The following is a 14,658-nucleotide window of genomic DNA, read 5'->3' as shown; positions in this document are numbered from 1 at the left end:
AACCTTGAAGTTTGGCGCGCAGCCATATGGGATATTATGAGGATTCCCAACCTTGAAGTTTGGCGCGCAGCCATATGGGATATTATGAGGATTCCCAACCTTGAAGTTTGGCGCGCAGCCATATGGGATATTATGAGGATTCCCAACCTTGAAGTTTGGCGCGTAGCCGTATGGGATATTATGAGGATTCCCAACCTTGAAGTTTGGCGCGTAGCCGTATGGGATATTATGAGGATTCCCAACCTTGAAGTTTGGCGTGAGGCCTGATGCGCGCATGCACGGCGATGGAGCGGTGACTCGCGAGTGCATGTCATGGCGGAGGTCTCTTGCGCAAAACCCAGATGGTGGTTTCCGCGGCGGCACATGCACGGCTGCGGAGTGAGAATCCGCGGGCGCGCGTACATGGCGGCGGAAGTCTGGTAATTTCTGGATCTGCAATTTTAGAGTCAGACCTGCAACTTTAGACCTAAAATCCAGGTCTGTAATCTAGATCTAGATCTGTAAATCAGATCTAGGTAGATCTGAAGCTCGGAGCAGATTTAAAACCATCACAGATCCGGAGACCTGATCACTCGAATCAGGCTGTTTCTTTTTGCACAGATCTGGAAGCCTCTTTTAGATCTATGGATCTTTTTGAGCTTTAATAGAACAAGCTTTGAAGCCTTTTTCTGTAAACTTCTAGATCTGGGTTTTTCCATCTGACAGCCGAGATGAAGATCGAAGGGTAGTTCGTTGCCGTCCCACGGATGGCGCCAATGTCGAAGCACGAAATGAATCTGACCTGATCCATGACGATGTTTCCACGGATTTTCGAGATGAACGAACCACGTCTTGCTCTTCTTCTCCGGCTGCTTGAGACCTGCAATGGTTTTTCGGGGGAGTGGAGGTGACTGCTAAGAGATCCTGAGATCTCTTGTTTACAGACACAAAAAAGTGGTGGTGGCTCTTATTGAGCATGACCCCTTCAATAAGGAGGTGGAGACCTCCTTATATAGAGAGTCTCATGGTCACCATCATGGTACCCTAATGGGCCTAGCCCAGTTAGGGTTACCTCCACAAAACCCCCTCAGCCCAATAACATTGTATTAGTCCATATAATAAAATAAGCCAAACATAATAAATTTAGGGTCGTAAAACCGGGTTTAGTACCATACCCCTACAAAAACAATCATGATAAAATTAACAACGTCCAAAGTAGCCTTAACCGCCATCTAAGTGGCTGATTTCGGTGTATAGTTTACTCTTTAGTTATAAATCATTTGTCTCATATATAAAACATAAAAAATAAAAACCTTCTACTTTTTTATTAAAAAATGTTTTTTTATGATCAATAATTTACGGAAAAGATATAAAAATCGAAAAATATTAAGCTTATGTTACATGATAGGTGATAAAAAAGACCAAAATCCTTTTTAGGAAATGCCTAGCGTTTGGGCCTAGGTAGAGGTTAACAATAACACTGGACTTTGAAGTTTATTATTGGGCTTGAGCTAGCATCATCATGTTTATGTATACTATAGTATTAACTATTAAGTAGTAAGTTTAAAATCTCATAGCTTATAAATTATAATACCATGTCAACTTAGAGAATACTTACTCGACAACGTCATGTCCATCCTTAAACCCACTTGAATTAGTTATACATAGACCGTTAACTATACGTTGAATAAAATTTGGGATAGTGTGTGCCAAATGATATGTGGGTGATTTTATCTAGTGGCGCAGCTTCTTGATGTCTTGTGCGTTTTCATCTAAGCTTCGGCAATGGTTTTATTCATATATTTAACTAAACATTTTATCTGTATTTAACTCCTGCCATATCTAAAAGTGTAAAAGAACATGTTTGTAACCGTGAAACGCAATTGATTATGAACCATGTTGACGAGAACATTTTACGTAATCTTTTACAATTTCTCTTATTTAGATAGTTAAATATTTTGGTAACGACTATTTCATTTAGTGTGCTTAGTTTAGACGATTTTAAGACATTGTATAAAAATTTAATACTTAAGGTTTAACAACAATTTGGTATCAGTATTTTCGATGTCAGTATCAATACGTTACCGATCTCATCTCCACCTATAACTCATTCTTAAAGTTCGAGAGAAAGTAACATGAATTCTCTAAATAAAGGGAGTTATTATAATTGTTCTTTATAACATTTTATTAGGGTCATGAGTGAGAAAAAAAATAAAAGTAATAAAAAAATAAGAAATATATAATATTATTTAATCATATACGAATAGACACGAATATGAAAAAACATTTTATTAAAGCTTTACGTTCTATGAACGTTATATTCAATAGACTTAGTTTTGGAATATGAAAATGACTCGTGACGCAACTTATAGCCCGTCTGCTTTGCACGTATATAAACACAACCTTTCTATAAATATATATTTTTACATAAAAAAAGTTTTTATTAGATTACGTATGTTCTTAAATGATGTTCTAAGTGAACAATTCACATTTATTATAATATCCATGATTACAAAAATGAAACCGACAGATGACGGTTACAACCCCGGTTTTCTGCCTTTTACTTGGCCACACAACCGGTAACTGTTTTCCACAGCCGGTTGTTTTTCTCCAAATCTTCGTCTGCAGTCTCACAGTTTTTAGTGGCCCCTTAACTTCACTTTAAACCCCTAGAGTATTAATTTCATACAAAAGGATCCATGCATTTATTATATTATGCAAATGGGTTTATGATTCATATATTAGCAATTTAGCATTGTTAGATATTTACGAGCTAGCACAAAAATACGTAGAATTAGGGCTGTAAATAAACCGAGCGTTCAGCAAACTGTTTGTGAAACGTTTGACGGGAGTTCATTTATGTCCCTTTCAATTAGTTATACAAATTAACATGAGCAAAGCCCCCATTCGGTAATGTATTCATAAACGTGTCATTCATGTTCGTTTCTATATGTTGTTCATAAAAGCTTTTTGTACATTTATTTTATTTAAACATTTTATATTTTATAATTAATTAGTCTTAACATAAAATAGAAAACCAAATTCGCACATTATTTTTGCATTGTTCTCATTTCTTTCTCATCGTTCACATGGGTGAATAAATTGATCTCAATCTCTAGGTTTTGCCGATTTTATTTGTGTTTGTGAACACATTCATTCCATAATGAACGAACATGAACCTAAAAATCTTGTTCGATAAGTTTTCGTGAACACATTATATCCTTAACAAACAAACGCGAACAAGCAGATCACACAGATAACCTTTACAAGTAAATCACAATATTTTGATGGTTGAAAAAATCTAAAAAAAAATGTTGGGCACAGCTAGAGATAACTCACACCACTAACACACAAACAATTGATTAAAAAGGAAAATGAATATATTTTAATTATATCAATTTTCATGACAAGAATACTTTCTATGTCGAGTTACATACTTACATCTCATTGACTAGTTCTTACTATGAAGATAAATGTCGAGTTCACGTACTTGTTATAGTGTATCATGTTACCTCAACTCCCATATCATATGAGCACTAGTATTTTTATTATTTACTCTATTGACAAAGTGTAAGGACCTTAATGTTTAAAATAGGAAATTAAAGACTAAAATGTGAACAGGTATAACTACAAGTGGTTGAAGTGTAAGTTAAGACTCTATATATGATTCCAAACATCTTCATGATTTGATTGATATCTTAAAATTTCTAAACCAATAGTAAAATCTTAAACTTACAATACACTAGCACACATTAAGAGAGGTTATTGAGAATGACACAAAAAGATCAAATGACTTCAAAGTGTGAGAGTGTGGTTATCAAGAAGTTAAGGCACTTAATTACAACTAGCTCAAAGCAAGCATCAATGGTGTATTCTAATCACGGGGTTGATTCTACATCGTCCGGTTTAAAGAAGTCGAATCAAACGGAAGAATCTTTCAAGACCGTTATGTATTTGAGCTCTTGGGGACTGAATTGAACTACCTTTGACGAGGGAAAAGTTGTCATATTATCCTACAATTGGCTTTCTTTGGACTCTACGCTTGGGAGTTTTTAGCTGCATGACATACTGACGTGAAAGAGAGAGGGAGTAAGAGAGAGAAGTTGTGGTCTGTATAGGGGCAAAATGGTCATTTTGACATGATATTTTCCTTCAATAGAACAAGTGGTTCGGTAGTTTAGTTGTATTCGAAAGATTATATGAAGCAAATTAATTAATATCTATCGAGATATGTTTTACGTTTTTTTAATTGTTATCTTGGTATGACAATGTTTTTCCATTTTTTGTTTCTTTTAAATAACCTAATATGCAAACCCAAAGCGTTATCAAACAACAAAGAATTTTAGCTAATACTAAAATTATACCATTGTAAAAATTGCAGATATATTGTCCCTGTATATCATCGAGGTCGATGACGGGAGCAAATAACCCAAGATCAGATCAAGTTCCATTCTTTGGATTAATTCTAAGTCAAATATATTGTTCTCTGCTATAGTAGGAGACAAGGTATGAGTTTTATTTATTTAATTTTCTCTTTAAACCCTAGAATTTTGGATATAATGATAGAGTTCATGATCAAGTTGAAATCCGAGTATAGTATAAAATCATCTAATCTTGTTGACTGTTATATTAAGGGGTGTTTGAGGATTATAAAGCAATTTTAATGTTTATTGTTGGTGTGTGTCTGTATCTAAATATTTATGTTACTAATCTGTCTTTGAATTTTTGTATATAATCACATAAAATTCTAATGGAGACGCACGTACCTTATATGGTTAAAACGCCCTCTCAGTTTACTAAATTTCATCTTTGAGTACGAAAAGCTGCTGATTTGGATCTTAAATGTGATCTTTTACTCAGGTTTGTATTGGTAAAAGGGGTATTGACATACGAAATAGGAAGAGGGATGCTGAGGATGATACGGTTGGCATTACATGTTTTATTTAACTCATACCTGAGAGTTACTATACGTTAATAAAACTATAAAAGTGTAATATTGTGAGTCTTACACTGCCTAAAAGAATTTAGCTGTTTTTTTTCATTTATGCTGAGTTTGTCTTTTATCAACTTACATAGCAGTTGTCTTTCTTCAAAGATACATTTGTTACTATTTTTTTTAGCTATGATAAAGTTTAGAATGTACAGCCTTTCAAATAATAAAAATATATATATTTTTTTAGTTTTATTTAAAATGATAAATTTAGAAAACGTTTACAATAAAGTGGCAGACAAACAGGCAAACGTTTACGATAAAGTTACAATTAGTCAAATAAAACAGGAGGCACAACTTTGGGTGGTCTATGCTTCAAGACACGAACTTACAGACACTGAGTCAAGACTCAGGTCTCACCCTTAATTAACCTCTACAAGCTGGAGATATGATCATCAGAGAACACTGCATATATATATGGACACATTGGATCAGGTACCCTAGCTGTCATATGCACACACACAGGCTGATGATATAGAAACTAAGGCTATGTGTAGTGGAGGGACTACAAAATGGGCGTATTGTGCCATTTGGCGCCCAGTCAGCAAAGGGTGGATTTTTGTTTTTGGGGTGTAATGATGTTGTGGCCTAATATATATATAGGGTCAAGATACTGAACAATAATGTCTTAACGTATGAGTCTTAACGTATGAGTATGATAGGTACGTGAGACGGCAAAAATATTATAATTAGTTGTTCATAGTTAATAATAATATTTTCTTCTTCTTAACCAATGTTGCAAAAGTCGCTAGGCGGTCCCTAGGCGGCCGACCCCCTTGGAGAGAGTACTCAGAGTACTCGGGGAGTACTCGGACATGGTAAATATAAAGAAAATTAATATTTGGTTATTATATATGTATCAAATATCACAAGTTTACTGATATTTATAACAAAATAGGTGAATATTAATATAAATAAAAAAAATACATTTTTAAATATAAAATATTCTAAAAATTACTAATCATTAATTAAAAAAAATGATATTTGTTCTTTAATATTATTGAAATAACAATTATGTTTTATTTTTTTAGTCAAAATCGGCCCAAGTTCACCGATATGATGTGATTCTGGCTAAGGTTGACCACATTTGACCGATTCTTAGTAACTAGGCGGATTTACAGAAACTCGCCTCGGTAACATAGCTTGTAGCGAGTATTCGGAGAGAACTCGGCCTTGTAATCCTACTTTTACAACATTGTTCTTAACCATCCATCCATCCATGAAATGAATGCTGGATCACCCAAATAAAAAAGCCCGGCCCGGCCTAGTTGTTGTTCGGCTCAGCAGCAGCATCATTATCTTTGACTGGGCGGAGAACACAGTGCGGGAAATTAAGCGGTTTGGCGACGCTGTAGAGCTTGAGAGATTGTTCGTCGTAAGCAAACGTTGCGTCAGTGGAGGACATAAAAGTGCCGAGGAGGACCCGACGACCATCGGGGTAGGTTATTCGAGCCCTGAACAAACCATTGGACGTCCGGTACACACCCAGTAACTTGTTCGGGTCCTCCATCATGCTGTAGTTGTGCTTTATCTCTTCCTCATTCATGATGGAGGACCCGAACAAGTACAACCATTAAAACCGAATCTTATCATAGGTTCGGTTAATCATTTTTTCCTTTTGTGGCTAGTGAGTAGAAGCAAGCAAATGAAGGTAATTTAGACCGAGTGGCTTAAACAATCAACTTAAACATATGTTTACCTTCTTCCTATAACAACTTTATAAGTTATTACAAACGTGTGTATTGTGACAACTGACAACTAATAAGTTTATATAACAAGATATATTATACAGATTTAGTTGCTAAATCTTTTAAGAGTGATGAAAGAACTAAATGGGAAGGTGTGTGAATAGTTTTTTTTAAAAAAAATTGGTTTATGTACTTCAATGGGTTGAATATGATTTAATTCCAGTTATAGGACATTTTGATAACCTATTTCTACACTTGTAATCTATGTTACAACCTATGTTTTGGTTAATTTTTTAATCTTGTTTATTGAAAAACATTGATATTATTAATTTTCACAAGCACTTGTTCGTATCTTTATATGTGTTTGTTTTTCTGTTCTAAACAGATTTAATCCATAAATTACTCATTGAATAGATTACATTACCAATATATGTACAAATATAATTGTATACGGAAGGAACCAAATTAAAGTATATATAAAAATAATAAACTTGAAGCATTAATAACCATCCATACAATTAAAACACACATTCTTACTTGTTGATGCTAACTAAACTTTAAAGATAATATTCATAGCTCTACAATAAACCAGCTCTCGATACCAACGACACACATCACAACTTGTAATTTCCTCATCACGTTCAAAAGACCAACCTATTGTTTCAAAACGTCTAACGTGATCTTGTTTCTGACATTTTGTGTATACTTTTTCTGGAGTAACCGGGTCGTTGCCCCGAATTTGATCATATATTGATTCAACTTTTTTTCTAGTTTCTTTCACATTCCAACACCTTGATCTTGAGTGGTTCACAGAATTCAAAAGATTTAGTCCTTGCTGATCAGATTGATCATCCCCACGTGAAAGAAGAATCATTCCATATGCATATATCGCCTCTGTGTGTCCTTTCTCAACCGCTCTTTTCAAATATTCTAACCCAGATTCAACATCAGGTATGTTGAAATACTCAGTGAGGCAGAAAATATCAAACTGCTAACAAAAATCACCATTGTAGTTAATTAAAATTATCATCGTAATTTTTAGCATTTTATATTGAAAATTTAGGATTTTGAATGGTAATGAACATATTTATTTAATGATAATGAACACAATTATATTGTCAAAATAAAAAATCATCATTGTAGTTAATTAAAATTTCGGATGATAATGAACTTGATTATTTTTAGCATCTTAGATTGAAAATGTAAACCAAACTAGCAATCACGATTACAGTACCATGTACATCTTGCTTATTCTTAACATTCCTTGTCTGAACAACGACTCGGGATTTCCTTTGTTGAAGCAATGAGTTAAGAATGAAAAACGTGCTCTATCACGCGGCGGGGTCCACTGGATTATTGTAAATTTGTCAATGGAAATACATTGAAAGATATAATCGTGTGAAGCTAATTTAAGAAAATCCTTGCAACTGCATAATAAAAGAATTTGATTAAAATTGATAATCCAACTTAATCTTATTCCTAATGCTAACAGTATATTTAAATATGAGAATAAAATATATTAACAAAAAGGTTTATAATCAAATTTTATTTGTACACAAGTATTTATTTACCTTTAAGTGCACCAACATCAAAAGAAATTGTACAACAAATTAAACCGAATACGAGTACAAGAAACACGTTGTATGCCGATGAATAAAATAATAGTCGTTTTAAAGTTAATGAGTTAGATAATGAGATTATGAAACTTACCATAGTTTTGCATTAAAAAGATCTGTGAAAGAAGACGATGCAACCCGGGCAAGAATGTTAACTAAAAGATCTTTTGGAAGCGATAGAATAGTTCTCTTTGGTTGGTTAACGAGTTTACCGACTCGTTTTTCACTATGTCTACGGACACTTAAACTCTTACGATCATCTTTGGTATTTTTTGCTGTTTTCTTTGGAATGCCCATTGCTATTACAAAGAAAATATACCAAGTAATACATGTACCTATGACCCTTATGGGCTTATATGATATAGTTGGAGATTTGAATATGATATAGTTGTCGGGAATATCCTTACCATATATTAACCTTTATTTAATTTTTTAAAATAATGTTTGGAACTACCATCAATACCCGAGTGAGTCTTTTTGGGACGTGATGTTAACCGTCCATACTGATTTCGACGCTTCATGTCTAACTCACTTAAGAACACCATCAAAGAGAAATCCGTTATTACTGGAAAACCCGATTAAGTCAGATTTTACACCTAAAACATTGAGATCTCAAGTTTTAACCATCACCCCATGTCACTAGTTAGCAGCCAAATTGCCATTGGACCAATGTCTTAATCAAAATAAAACTTTGACTAGTAATTATTGCTAATCATTAATTATTTAATGTAAATTTTTTAATGCATTGATCCAAAACATTAATTTTTAGTTAATAGAGTAATTTGCAGATTATTTAATGTAAATATTTTTATACCATATATACAATTTAAAGATAACAAGATTGATACGATCAGTAACAAATTCTAGTTGTATCCAACTGTCTGCGTTTTTTACTTGCAAATTGATTATTAACTAATTTTCTTTAATTGTAACTTGTGATATCAATGTAAATATCCTATGATTAATGTATGTTTGAAAGTACAATATGATTACTTTGTAACTACGTAAATATTAAAAAAGGAAAATATACAAAAGAACAAAACCTAGTGATCCTAAGGCTGGTAATAATATCAAGTTAAGTGTATCGTAAAGTCGTTAACTTATTCCCCGGTGAAAATTGATGTATCTTTGTGAGTAAGGTTTGAAAGTACAATATGTTTCTAAAACTTACCTAATAAAGAGTATTCCAGACAACTAAGTTGTTAAGAGTCTTGATCAGTCAAGATGCAGTCTTTGAATAAATCAACATGTTTCAAAAACTTACCTATTAAAAGACACCATAAACCATTGAGATGTGTCTTTTAAGTTAACCAAACATATTGTAACTCTGAACAATTCAAATGTAGCATCTTAATGAAACTATCAAACAACCCCTAAGAACAAATAAGATGTAGCATCAGATGATAGGAAATGCTTTGTATCAGGTTGAGGCGAACGACTTTGATGAACCTATTGACGAGGCATTGCTCTTAGAAATTCCGACGGGGGATTTAAATTCACTCGGATTAATACAGATGTATCTACACTTAAACCTAATTATTTGGATCGTTTTCTTGTGAAATGAAGTATTAGAGACAAATTACCAAATCTTTAAGATTTAGCTCTTGATTGTAATACAGCGGATCATCGCCCGGTCATTCTTAACCTCACTTATTCCCAAAACCAACAACTCAACATTCATTAGATACGTTCGGTCAATAAGTTTGATCAATCTCCAATATGATTTTTTTTGGCAAAAATCTTAGTGATTCGATTGGCAAAAGTCGTGGAGAATCTAGTAAATCTGGTTTAATCGACGCATGTTTCATTTATTTATCTCGGTATACCAGTTGAATCTTGTTCAGGCAGATAAAAGTAAAGATGAGTTGGGTCTTGGAAGTCGTTCAGCTCTTAATTTGACGCTAGTGTTAAAATGGAAATGGAGATTAGACAATTGTAAGGATGCTCTCTGCGTTCGCATTTTTGAATCCATTTATAAAAAGGACATGTTCGATAAACAAAAGGTGTCCAAAGGTAGGGAGTTTGTAATCAAATCGTTAAAGAGTGTTCATGGTTAATAGTTTTATGCGGAGACTTGTGAATCTCTGCATGAAACGCTAAGATATTTCTTTCATCATGTGTCCTTTTGGTGTAAACAAATAATGTTGTAAACAAAATAAAATAATTAATAAAGACGTGGTATATATCTCAACATTATATTTTATAAAATATTGTTTATTTGAGAAAAAAAAAGAGAGGGTAGGGTTATCCACATCCATATCTTAACGTGCACCACATACACAACATCAAATAAAATAAAACAAAGTTGGTTGTTTGTATCATCTTCTTCATCCATTGAAGGACCCTAAAACTATCATGAATGCACTCAAAATTTGCAAAGCTACTAGTTATCATTCATCATTACTCTCTAAATATTCGACAAATGCTCGAAACAAGAATATAAATTACGAGATTGGTAGAACGTCTAGTAGAAGAACACATTTTGTATTGAAAGCTAGTGTTGATGGGCAAGAAGATACAACAAGCTCGAAAAGACGAAGCTTCTTGACCCTCGAAGAAGCCGGCATTGTAGAAATGTCCGGGTTGAGCTCTCATGAAGCGTTTTTATGTCGCTTGACGGTATGAATGTCTTGTTCTTGTTTTCAGGAAGTATTTTATACTACGTATTATGTCATGTTATATTATATCATATATGAACTCGTTAAATAAATAATTAAAAGACCTCTAATCCTAATTGTTGATTGTGTTTTTTTTACATTTATTTTATCCTACATATATTAATAATTTGTAGACCAGTGATTAAATGGCTGCCATGTCAGCAGCTAGTAAACATTGCTAGGTAAATGGTACTTTATAAATAGAGTCATATGAGTTTAAATTTTAACCGTTTGATATGTGTTTAATTGTAAACGAACTTAGCCGAGCCCGAGCTCTACTACGCTCGAGTTTGATAGACTTATGAGAGTTTGGGCTCGAGCTCAGCTCGTTTATTATTTCTTATTTAATTTACGTATGCCTTTAAATATTTTTATTTATTTCGAGAAAAACCTTAAACAAGTCAAAGTTCGGTTGTGCAATGTGAAATTAATATATCAAAGTCTAAAACACTTAGAAATACATAAAGTTCGTTAAGGCTCGATGAGCCTAAACGAGTTTCCTTTACAAGCTCGAACTTAGACCCAATAACTAAACGATCTTTATTTGAGGCTAGGACTAGGCTCATTTCGAGCGTGTTGTCAATTCGAGCTCGAGTAGCTCGTAAGCAGCTAAGATAGTTGCACCAATAGTGTTTGTGTGCTATATAGTTATTTTGTGGTTATTTAACTTCTCACATACAATTTTGTGCACATATATTGATAATTTTATTGTTATGGATGAGTAATTACAAGGAAGCTAGCAAATTTGCATTAAAAAATTTAAACACAAAACTACACAATTTAAAACCCCGACTATGTTATGGATGGTGTGTTTTCACACTTCATTGTTTAGTAAAGTTTTTTTTTTCTATAACATTTTTAGTAATCATTAAACCCATGTATCGTGACGACTTAATAAGTTTATATGACAACTTATACTGTACAGATCTCATCGCTAAATCTTTTGAGAGTGATAGGAGAGCAAGAAGGGAGTAGTATCGAAGAACTAAATGCGGGGAAGGTGTGTGATTGGTTTTTGAAAGACAAACTCAAAAGAGAACAAAATTTGGATCCTGTTCTTCAATGGGATGAATCTGATTTCATATTATAGGACATTTTGATGATTTGATCCTATATGTCTACACTCATAATCTATGTTACATCCTATGATTCGGTGATATTTTGTTATTTGTGAAATTATGTTGGTCAGGTTTATTAGATGATCATGATTTGATAATTGAGATGATCATGATTTGATAATTGAACTTGAGTTATCGAGTTTAGATGTCGAAGTTGTAATGTAGCCACGGTTAGGAGATATATGTCGAGCTTCTGTTTTGTGGAGCCAGTTGCTCCGGACTAGTTGCTTTGGAGTGGTCACCCCTTCATTAGCATTGCGTGTAGCGGAGACTATAAAACTTGAACCCAACAGCCAGATTCGAAACTTTTGAGATATACATGTGACATTCGTTAAATTTAGGTCTCGAGTTATATTCGTTTTGTAAACTTTTATTTTATAAAACCGACTCAACATTTTTGTTTCCAAATCTATATTAATATTTCCTAAGTTTAATACCTCTTCGTAAAACCATTAGAACTTGGGGGGCAAAAATATAATATACATATGCCATATATACATTAAAATACCCTAACCCTAAACCCATTTAAAACATTCAGCCGCCCCTCCCTTGGTAGCCGTTTTCCGGCGGACCTCGAATTTCCGGCGAGAATCCGGCGACGCCAAACACCTCCGGCCATCACCCCCCACTGTATCACCACCATCTCAGCCACCCCCTCTTCCACACACAACACACACCCGCTACCTTTTTCCCTCCCTCCTTCCCTATCGTTTTTCTGGCTACCTCGGATGTCCGGAGTCGATCTCCGGCGAGCTCCACCGACCTCTCTCTCGCTCTCCGTCTCTCGGCCTCTCTCTCCCTGTCGTACTCTCTCTCTCTCTCTCTCTCTCTCTCTATCTCCGTCCTTCTGTCTCTCTCTCTTTCTCGTATCTCTCTTTCTCTCTCGCGGACTCCCTCTCTCTCACAGTAAGTCTCTCTCTCTGTTTCTGTTTTCCGGCGGCCGGAATCAACTCCAACAACCATGTTTATTATCTAGATTATTGTAATTATTATCATTATTATTATTAACTAGATTATTATTATTATTATCATTATTATTAACTAGATTATTATTATTATCATTAATAACAAGATTATTATTATTATCATTATGTTCATAATAATAGATTGTTATTATTATGATTATTATTATGGTTATTAAGGAATATTACTAAATCTAATATTGTTAGTATTATCTACTTGTTTTATTAAATCGAAACCCATGTCGGACATAGTTACCATTTAACGTCATCGTCACTCGAGTTATATCATTTTTATCACTACTACTACTATTATTAAAATGTTATAAGTATTAGTTATTATTAATATGACACATATAATTATTATAATAACAATAATAATTATTATTATTAAAACCTATAAATATATTAATAATGTTTTCAACAATAAAGTAATAATTATTATATTTATTATTACTACTACTATTATTAGTTTTAACAACAATTCTCGATTAGTAGTATATTTACATATTATTATCGTCATTATCATATATATATACATATATAACATATCTTTATAGAATTATTATTATCATTAATAATATTACTATAAACTTTATTATCTATTCATTTTCATAAAACCGAACTCTTGATTTAAACCCGTCTTGTTTATTTTAATATTGGTTTAGCTATTTAAAAGCCCAATAAAATAATATTTTATTATCAATTAAGTACGAGTCCCTAATCGTTAACAAACTAACCAGTAATCCGATTAACCACCGAACCTTCTCATTCAATGTTTCAAATGAAGTTTCAACTAAAGTTCAAGCTCATTAATATATTTTATTTATTCGTTTTCATTTAGCTTTCAAGTTGGATTCGTTCGTTTCGTTCGCATGCTTTCTACATTTCGATCATTTATTATTTTTCGATTCGTCAATCGAGGTGAGTACATTTCATCCCCTGTTTTTCCTTTTATGTTTTGGGGGTAACATGCATACTTATTCAAAACAAGAATGATTTATTATACACTTTTCTCAAACCACAAACTTTAGGGTATATGATACTTGGAATACTTGTTCTTTTGTGTGTTATATGCCTCATATGCTTTACGTGCGCGATTGTTTATTTTTATGTTGTTGTTGAGCCTCATTAAGTATGATCATACGCTCCCCTAACTACCTAGCCTTGTGCTAGTAGAATAGGGCCTCATTATCCGAGTATGTCGGTTGTTACCGAGTAAAAAGGATCATCATTTACATATGTTTTATATGTCACGATTGATGCTTTTATTTATAGTCTCATATACGTTTGTGGATTTCGCTCATATTATATATACTCAAACTATGAAATTGCTCACCAACATACGTGTTGACAAAATATTATTTTATGCATTGTTACAGGTTTGACTTTTATCGACTTGAGGACTTGACGGAAAACGTTACCAAGACTATTAGGATATTAGTAAAACGAACAATATATTTGTTTACTTGTGTTCAATTTGTTTGTATGACCAAGATGTGTTGTTTATTGATTTGTGAAATAAATGAGTTGATTAAATATTTTCACTTTAATAGTGTCTTGTGTTTTGGGCAATCGGTTGCACTCCGGCATGTTCCGCCTTTGATCGGGGTGTGACAATGCATTTGGGGTATTATATTAATAAACAACT

General features: G+C 33.3%; 1 protein-coding gene and 1 long non-coding RNA gene across 2 annotated transcripts; one reads left to right on the top strand and one right to left on the bottom strand.

The window, feature by feature from the left end:
* Positions 1-7,207: 7,207 nt before the first annotated feature.
* Positions 7,208-8,570, bottom strand: LOC143621237 (F-box protein At2g35280-like). The gene is made up of 3 exons (XM_077092734.1): positions 8,368-8,570; positions 7,892-8,084; positions 7,208-7,645 (listed from the first exon to the last, which is right to left on the bottom strand). The coding sequence occupies exons 1-3, from the start codon at positions 8,568-8,570 to the stop codon at positions 7,208-7,210; spliced, it is 834 nt and encodes a 277-aa protein (XP_076948849.1).
* A 2,025-nt stretch (positions 8,571-10,595) lies between these two features.
* LOC143621114 (uncharacterized) lies at positions 10,596-12,148 on the top strand. The gene is made up of 2 exons (XR_013151457.1): positions 10,596-10,892; positions 11,856-12,148. It is a non-coding gene; the product is annotated as an uncharacterized LOC143621114 (long non-coding RNA).
* Positions 12,149-14,658: the final 2,510 nt, after the last annotated feature.

Source organism: Bidens hawaiensis, unplaced genomic scaffold, assembly GCF_021521415.1.
Source record: "Bidens hawaiensis isolate Kalapana, Puna unplaced genomic scaffold, B.hawaiensis_p1.1 tig00002772_1, whole genome shotgun sequence".
NCBI lineage: Eukaryota > Viridiplantae > Streptophyta > Magnoliopsida > Asterales > Asteraceae > Bidens > Bidens hawaiensis.
Note: the sequence above shows the minus strand (reverse complement) of the source record. Positions and strands in the feature narration are given on the sequence as shown.